The sequence below is a fragment of the Procambarus clarkii genome, chromosome 47, assembly GCF_040958095.1.
Source record: "Procambarus clarkii isolate CNS0578487 chromosome 47, FALCON_Pclarkii_2.0, whole genome shotgun sequence".
In the NCBI taxonomy this organism is placed as follows: Eukaryota; Metazoa; Arthropoda; class Malacostraca; order Decapoda; family Cambaridae; genus Procambarus; species Procambarus clarkii.
The window spans coordinates 16,564,151-16,572,876 of NC_091196.1; the positions used below are offsets into that span (position 1 = coordinate 16,564,151).

At 49.5% G+C, this 8,726-nt stretch overlaps 3 protein-coding genes across 3 annotated transcripts; 2 read left to right on the forward strand and 1 right to left on the reverse strand.

The window, feature by feature from the left end:
• Positions 1-286: 286 nt before the first annotated feature.
• Positions 287-883, reverse strand: LOC138350846 (uncharacterized protein in mobD 3'region-like). Its single transcript, XM_069302286.1, has one exon. It carries the CDS (start codon positions 881-883, stop codon positions 287-289), a length of 597 nt encoding a protein of 198 aa, XP_069158387.1.
• A 314-nt stretch (positions 884-1,197) lies between these two features.
• On the forward strand, positions 1,198-1,629 carry LOC138350847 (clumping factor A-like). Its single transcript, XM_069302287.1, has one exon. The coding sequence runs from the start codon at positions 1,198-1,200 to the stop codon at positions 1,627-1,629; it is 432 nt and encodes a 143-aa protein (XP_069158388.1).
• A 276-nt stretch (positions 1,630-1,905) lies between these two features.
• Positions 1,906-3,027, forward strand: LOC138350848 (putative surface protein SACOL0050). The gene has a single exon (XM_069302288.1). It carries the CDS (start codon positions 1,906-1,908, stop codon positions 3,025-3,027), a length of 1,122 nt encoding a protein of 373 aa, XP_069158389.1.
• Positions 3,028-8,726: the final 5,699 nt, after the last annotated feature.

Sequence of the window (8,726 nt, forward strand, 5' to 3'; positions counted from 1 at the left end):
GGTGTTGTGGGATGTACAGGGTGTTGTGGGGTGTAGGGGGGTGTGGTTGGGTGTAGGGGGTGTTGTGGGGGTGTAGGGTGTGATGTGGGGGTGTTGGAGGGGTGTTGGAGGTGTTGTGGTGTTGTTGTTCTGTTGTGGGATGTACAGGGTGTTGTGGGGTGTAGGGGGGGTGTGGTTGAGTGTAGGGGGTGTTGTGAGGGTGTATAGACAGAGGGTATGGGTTGGGGGGGGGTGTAAGGGTGGGAGGTAATGTGTGGAGTACACCTGTTGGCACAGGGTGTAGATGTCACTGGTGTTCCTGCACCGGGGGCTCCACACCCGAGTGATCCACACCTGAGAGTTCCACACCTGAGAGTTCCACACCTGAGAGTTCCACACCTGAGAGTTCCACACCAGAGAGTTCCACACCTGAGAGTTCCACACCTGAGAGTTCCACACCAGAGAGTTCCACACCAGAGAGTTCCACACCTGAGAGTTCCACACCTGAGAGTTCAACACCTGGGAGTTCAACACCTGAGAGTTCCACACCTGAGTGTTCCACACCAGAGAGTTCCACACCTGGGAGTTCCACACCTGTGAGTTCCACACCAGAGAGTTCCACACCAGAGAGTTCCACACCTGGGAGTTCCACACCTGAGAGTTCCACACCTGAGAGTTCCACACCTGAGAGTTCCACACCTGAGAGTTCCACACCTGAGAGTTCCACACCTGGGAGTTCCACACCTGAGAGTTCCACACCTGAGAGTTCCACACCTGAGAGTTCCACACCTGGGAGTTCCACACCTGAGAGTTCCACACCTGAGAGTTCCACACCTGAGAGTTCCACACCTGAGAGTTCCACACCTGAGAGTTCCACAGCCCCAGCGGGGTACGGTACCCCCATTGGCAGGTACCCATTAGCACCCCCATTAGCGGTACGGTACTGTAGACTTTGAGGACGTCAGATTAGACTTTTAATCCTCTTTGTCAAATCTTCCTAATCAGATTTAAGACTTGTAAACCAGCGAATCCATAATCTTAATGACAGGAGGATTAAAACTTGTAAATCCCTTTCATAATGCTTCTTTGGTAAGTTCGAGCTTGTGTAAGGGTGTTGTAAGCTTAGGGAGTTGATAACTTATTTAAATATGGCATATTGGTGGTGTTATGGTGGGGGGGGCACTTAATGATAGCATGAAAATGACAGAGTGTGATAGCATGAAGGTGAGTGAGAGTGACAGCATGAAGGTGACCGAGTGTGATAGCATGAAGGTGACCGAGTGTGATAGCATGAAGGTGACCGAGTGTGATAGCATGAAGGTGAGTGAGAGTGATAGCATGAAGGTGAGTGAGAGTGATAGCATGAAGGTGACCGAGTGTGATAGCATGGAGGTGACTGAGTGTGATAGCATGAAGGTGACCGAGTGTGATAGCATGAAGGTGACTGAGTGTGATAGCATGAAAGTGACTGAGTGTGATAGCATGGAGGTGACTGAGTGTGATAGCATAAAAGTGACTGAGTGTGATAGAATGAAGGTGACTGAGTGTGATAGCATGAAGGTGACTGAGTGTGATAGCATGAAGGTGACTGAGTGTGATAGCATGAAGGTGACTGAGTGTGATAGCATGAAGGTGACTGTGATATCATGAAGGTGACTGTGATATCATGAATGTGACTGTGATAGCATGAATGTGACTGAGTGTGATAGCATGAAAGTGACCGAGTGTGATAGCATGAAGATGACCGAGTGTGATAGCATGAAGATGACTGACTGTGATAGCATGAAGGTGACTGAGTGTGATAGCATGAAGGTGACTGAGTGTGATAGCATTAAAGTGACTGAGTGTGATAGCATGAAACTGACTGAGTGTGATAGCATTAAAGTGACTGAGTGTGATAGCATGAAACTGACTTAGTGTGATAGCATGAAAGTGACTGAGTGTGATAGCATGAAAGTGACTGAGTGTGATAGCATGAAGGTGACTGAGTGTGATAGCATGAAGGTGACTGAGTGTGATAGCATTAAAGTGACTGAGTGTGATAGCATTAAAGTGACTGAGTGTGATAGCATTAAAGTGACTGAGTGTGATAGCATTAAAGTGACTGAGTGTGATAGCATTAAAGTGACTGAGTGTGATAGCATGAAACTGACTGAGTGTGATAGCATGAAGGTGACCGAGTGTGATAGCATGAAAGTGACTGAGTGTGATAGCATGAAAGTGACTGAGTGTGATAGCATGAAGGTGACCGAGTGTGATAGCATGAAAGTGACTGAGTGTGATAGCATGAAAGTGACTGAGTGTGATAGCATGAAAGTGACTGAGTGTGATAGCATGAAGGTGACTGAGTGTGATAGCATGAAAGTGACTGAGTGTGATAGCATGAAAGTGACCGAGTGTGATAGCATGAAAGTGACTGAGTGTGATAGCATGAAGGTGACTGAGTGTGATAGCATGAAAGTGACCGAGTGTGATAGCATGAAAGTGACCGAGTGTGATAGCATGAAAGTGACCGAGTGTGATAGCATGAAGGTGACTGAGTGTGATAGCATGAAAGTGACCGAGTGTGATAGCATGAAAGTGACCGAGTGTGATAGCATGAAAGTGACCGAGTGTGATAGCATGAAAGTGACCGAGTGTGATAGCATGAAAGTGACCGAGTGTGATAGCATGAAAGTGACCGAGTGTGATAGCATGAAAGTGACCGAGTGTGATAGCATGAAAGTGACCGAGTGTGATAGCATGAAAGTGACCGAGTGTGATAGCATGAAAGTGACCGAGTGTGATAGCATGAAGGTGACCGAGTGTGATAGCATGAAAGTGACCGAGTGTGATAGCATGAAAGTGACCGAGTGTGATAGCATGAAAGTGACCGAGTGTGATAGCATGAAAGTGACCGAGTGTGATAGCATGAAGGTGACCGAGTGTGATAGCATGAAAGTGACCGAGTGTGATAGCATGAAAGTGACCGAGTGTGATCGCATGAAAGTGACTGAGTGTAAAGGTAAAAATTTTAAATTCGGAAATATTTTGAGCGATAAATCTTAGCCCATCTGAGTATAAGAGAAATTGTTCTTTTTCCCTAGTCGCTCGAACGATTTCCCCCACCATTCTCGTCTTTCTCCCCCACCACCTTCCTCTCTCTCCCCCACCACCTTCCCCTCTCTCCCCCACCACCTTCCTCTCTCTCCCCCACCACCTTCCTCTCTCTCCCCCACCACCTTCCCCTCTCTCTCTCCTCCACCTTCCTCTCTCTCCCCCACCACCTTCCCCTCTCTCTCTCCTCCACCTTCCTCTCTCTCCCCCACCACCTTCCCCTCTCTCTCCCCCACCACCTTCCCCTCTCTCTCCCCCACCACCTTCCCCTCTCTCCCCCACCACCTTCCCCTCTCTCTCCCCCACCACCTTCCCCTCTCTCCCCCACCACCTTCCCCTCTCTCTCTCCTCCACCTTCCTCTCTCTCCCCCACCACCTTCCCCTCTCTCCCCCACCACCTTCCCCTCTCTCTCCCCCACCACCTTCCCCTCTCTCCCCCACCACCTTCCCCTCTCTCTTCCCCACCACCTTCCCCTCTCTCCCCCACCACCTTCCCCTCTCTCCCCCACCACCTTCCCCTCTCTCTCCCCCACCACCTTCCTCTCTCTCCCCCACCACCTTCCCCTCTCTCTCTCCTCCACCTTCCTCTCTCTCCCCCACCACCTTCCCCTCTCTCCCCCACCACCTTCCCCTCTCTCTCCCCCACCACCTTCCCCTCTCTCTCCCCCACCACCTTCCCCTCTTTCCCCCACCACCTTCCCCTCTCTCTCCCCCACCACCTTCCCCTCTCTCCCCCACCACCTTCCCCCTCTTTCCCCACCATCTTCCCCTCTCTCTCTCCCACCTCCTTCCCCTCTCTCTCCCCCACCACCTTCCCCTCTCTCTCCCCCACCACCTTCCTCTCTCTCCCCCACCACCTTCCTCTCTCTCCCCCACCACCTTCCCCTCTCTCCCCAACCACCTTCCCCTCTCTCCCCAACCACCTTCCCCTCTCTCCCCCACCACCTTCCCCTCTCCCTCCCACCACCTCCCCCTCTCTCCCCCACCACCTCCCCCTCTCTCCCCCACCACCTCCCCCTCTCTCCCCCACCACCTCCCCCTCTCTCCCCCACCACCTCCCCCTCTCTCCCCCACAACCTCCCCCTCTCTCCCCCACCACCTCCCCCTCTCTCCCCCACCACCTTCCCCTCTCTCCCCCACCACCTTCCCCTCTCTCCCCCACCACCTTCCCCTCTCTCCCCAACCACATTCCCCTCTCTCCCCCACCACCTTCCCCTCTCCCCCACCACCTCCCTCTCTCTCCCCCACCACCTCCCCCTCTCTCCCCCACCACCTCCCCCTCTCTCCCCCACCACCTACCCCTCTCTCCCCCACCACCTTCCCCTCTCTCCCCCACCACCTTCCCCTCTCTCCCCCACCACCTTCCCCTCTCTCCCCAACCACCTTCCCCTCTCTCCCCCACCACCTTCCCCTCTCCCTCCCACCACCTCCCCCTCTCTCCCCCACCACCTCCCCCTCTCTCCCCAACCACCTCCCCCTCTCTCCCCCACCACCTTCCTCTCTCTCCCCCACCACCTTCCCCTCTCTCCCCCACCACCTTCCTTTCTCTCCCCCACCACCTTCCCCTCTCTCTCTCCCCCACCACCTTCCCCTCTCTCCCCCACCACCTTCCCCTCTCTCCCCCACCACCTTCCCCTCTCTCCCCCACCACCTCCCCCTCTCTCCCCCACCACCTCCCCCTCTCTCCCCCACCATACACTACAAGCAGAACAATGCACCTTGCCAGGTGTTCTCCACCTGTAGTTACCATTCATAACCACCTGTTCTAACTGCCAGTAATTAGTGTCAGGTAAGGTGCGATTCTTAGGCGTCCGCTCTCCAGTCAAAGTGAAATTCCCACCAGTTACTCCATCTATCATCATTCTATTATGCAGGAAGAGCCGCACGTCTATGGGTCATCCAATAATGTTAGCAGACTTCTAGATGTTACCACTGCTAGGCTTAGGCTCGGCTACAAGTACCTCTGGCAGTTTGTAACATCTGCTGATGTAGACTTGACTAAATGTAAACTCTGTCAGCAGAACTATTCGCATACTTTGCGGCATTATATAATGGAATGTGAAAAAATCGCGGAATTTAGAGATAACACCATCAATAGTGTCCAAGAAATGTGTAAGTTCTTCATTCATAATGATGTGCTGCACATGACTGTAAAGCTGCCGCCCAGTTGGGTGGGTGTGGAGCACATGACTGTAAAGCTGCCGCCCAGTTGGGTGGGTGTGGAGCACATGACTGTAAAGCTGCCGCCCAGTTGGGTGGGTGTGGAGCACATGACTGTAAAGCTGCCGCCCAGTTGGGTGGGTGTGGAGCACATGACTGTAAAGCTGCCGCCCAGTTGGGTGGGTGTGGAGCACATGACTGTAAAGCTGCCGCCCAGTTGGGTGGGTGTGGAGCACATGACTGTAAAGCTGCCGCCCAGTTGGGTGGGTGTGGAGCACATGATTGTAAAGCTGCCGCCCAGTTGGGTGGGTGTGGAGCACATGACTGTAAAGCTGCCGCCCAGTTGGGTGGGTGTGGAGCACATGACTGTAAAGCTGCCGCCCAGTTGGGTGGGTGTGGAGCACATGACTGTAAAGCTGCCGCCCAGTTGGGTGGGTGTGGAGCACATGACTGTAAAGCTGCCGCCCAGTTGGGTGGGTGTGGAGCACATGACTGTAAAGCTGCCGCCCAGTTGGGTGGGTGTGGAGCACATGACTGTAAAGCTGCCGCCCAGTTGGGTGGGTGTGGAGCACATAACTGTAAAGCTGCCGCCCAGTTGGGTGGGTGTGTAGCACATGACTGTAAAGCTGCCGCCCAGTTGGGTGGGTGTGGAGCACATGACTGTAAAGCTGCCGCCCAGTTGGGTGGGTGTGGAGCACATGACTGTAAAGCTGCCGCCCAGTTGGGTGGGTGTGGAGCACATGACTGTAAAGCTGCCGCCCAGTTGGGTGGGTGTGGAGCACATGACTGTAAAGCTGCCGCCCAGTTGGGTGGGTGTGGAGCAAGACTAGTAACTGTGTGACTCACCATACATGTAAAGTACCTTGTATAGTGACTGTTGTGAACGTCTTGTTCATCACTTGCGACACAAAATATTATTGATGTGTGTATTTGTGTGGGTGATTAAATATGTATGTGAATGTATATATGTATACGTATGTATATGTACATGTATGCATGAGAATGTGTACATGTATATATAACATTAATAATTTTGTAACTAGCGTCAAAAGATTGTTATTGGCTTAGCTAAACGAACTAGAGGGTTTAGTTCCTGAACCCATTATGTGCCTCTGTAATCCTTTACACCACCGCCCACGGGATGGGTATGGGGTGCATAATAAAGAAAGAAATTAAATTCTCTCCACGAACGAAGGTGTTATCAGGTCAACATCTTTGTTATCATCCAGGATAACAATAATGTTATCTCTGATGGTTAACTTCTTAGTGCCCATCAGAACGTATTAATGTTCTTGAGAACTGATTAGTGTTCTTTTGAAGTTATCAGTGTTCTTGATAACATACTAACGTCCTTAATATTTTATGAATGTTCTTAATATCCCATAAGTGTTCTTCGTAAAGAAGATTTTAATGTCTTCAAATGCCCGACAGTTTAGTTAATTTCTAATTTCTGAACAGTAAACCCCTGACATATTGATGCATTCGGTCACTTAGGAGCAGTGGTGTAGTGAAATGTGGGTGGGTGTATCCGTAGAGTTGTGCCGCGTGGCGAATTTGTTGAAATTAATTTTCAAGTTTTCCGGCGATGGTGAGTGATTCCTTAATATGATGATGGTGTAGTGTAGTTGTATTGAACTCTATAAACAGCTTCGTCAGAAATTGTGAGGACTATTACTCATGTTTGTTCACTGTTTTGTTAAAGTGATAGAGAAGGAAGGAAGAGATATATATATATATATATATGCGAACAAGCCTGAATGGTCCCCAGGACAATATGCAACTGAAAACTCACACCCCAGAAGTGACTCGAACCCATACTCCCAGAAGCAACGCAACTGGTATGTACAAGACGCCTTAATCCACTTGACCATCACGACCGGACATAATGAGGTGATAGCCGAGGCTATTTGAACCACCCCACCGCCGGCACTCGGATAGTAATCTTGGGCAAAGCATTTTACCAAATCACCTCATTCTTTGGGGCACACGTGAGGAACACAAATGCGAACAAGCCTGAATGGTCCCCAGGACAATATGCAACTGAAAACTCACACCCCAGAAGTGACTCGAACCCATACTCCCAGAAGCAACGCAACTGGTATGTACAAGACGCCTTAATCCACTTGACCATCACGACCGGACATAATGAGGTGATAGCCGAGGCTATTTGAACCACCCCACCGCCGGCACTCGGATAGTAATCTTGGGCATAGCATTTTACCAAATCACCTCATTCTTTGGGGCACACGTGAGGAACACAAATGCGAACAAGCCTGAATGGTCCCCAGGACAATATGCAACTGAAAACTCACACCCCAGAAGTGACTCGAACCCATACTCCCAGAAGCAACGCAACTGGTATGAACAAGTATGGTTGTAACTGGGAGTATGGGTTCGAGTCACTTCTGGGGTGTGAGTTTTCAGTTGCATATTGTCCTGGGGACCATTCAGGCTTGTTCGCATTTGTGTTCCTCACGTGTGCCCCAAAGAATGAGGTGATTTGGTAAAATGCTATGCCCAAGATTACTATCCGAGTGCCGGCGGTGGGGTGGTTCAAATAGCCTCGGCTATCACCTCATTATGTCCGGTCGTGATGGTCAAGTGGATTAAGGCGTCTTGTACATACCAGTTGCGTTGCTTCTGGGAGTATGGGTTCGAGTCACTTCTGGGGTGTGAGTTTTCAGTTATATATATATATATAAATATAAAATCATTGTAATCTCTTCAAAATAAACCAAGTCCCCATTTTCTGCTGCTATTGGGCCGATACGCTGAGAGACAAACAATTCTATTTTTTTATAGAATAAAACCGAAAATTCTCTTAAGTCTTCCATGTTGTTTTTCATTACAATATATGATTAGAAATTATGTTTGCCAAATCCGATTGCATTTCTTTGTTCTCTGTAATTACATATAGATTCTGTAACTCCTGAATTATTGTATAATGTAATATTTACGTCATTAGGCAACATTTTATGTTAGTTGTCAATATTTTGGTTTGCTGGATAATTTTGCTCGCTTGTACTCACGTGTTGATAGTTCCTGATAATTCCCGTATGAAATTTCTTGACACATTTTCACAAAATTTTTTCTTTAAAATTCTTGAAAGTTCTCGCTAATACCATTTGTGATATTTACTTTGAAACTAACTGTGACTTGACGATAATCAGTTGAACTGAATTGTTCTCCTATGTTGTAGTTAATTACTGCTCATTAGCAGCTGTAATTATTTTCAGAACATTTGCTTCCCATGTAGGATCATCTATCACTTGGTATATTGTTCTCTACAACATATTACTCTATAAACATTGTCCAGGGCTTGTTGAGAGAGTAACTTGTCCCATTCTAGTGTTGGTAGTGTAGCATGTGTTGTTCCAGTCATACCCAGTGTAGCATGTGTTGTTCCCAGCCATACCCAATGTAGCATGTGTTGTTCCCAGCCATACCCAGTGTAGCATGTGTTGTTCCCAGCCATACCCAGTGTAGCATGT

Coding starts and splice junctions, on each gene's coding strand:
- LOC138350848 (XM_069302288.1), top strand. CDS start 1,906: ATGAAAGTGACTGAGTGTGATAGCATGAAAGTGACTGAGTGTGATAGC.
- LOC138350846 (XM_069302286.1), bottom strand. CDS start 883: ATGGGGGTACCGTACCCCGCTGGGGCTGTGGAACTCTCAGGTGTGGAA.
- LOC138350847 (XM_069302287.1), top strand. CDS start 1,198: ATGAAGGTGAGTGAGAGTGACAGCATGAAGGTGACCGAGTGTGATAGC.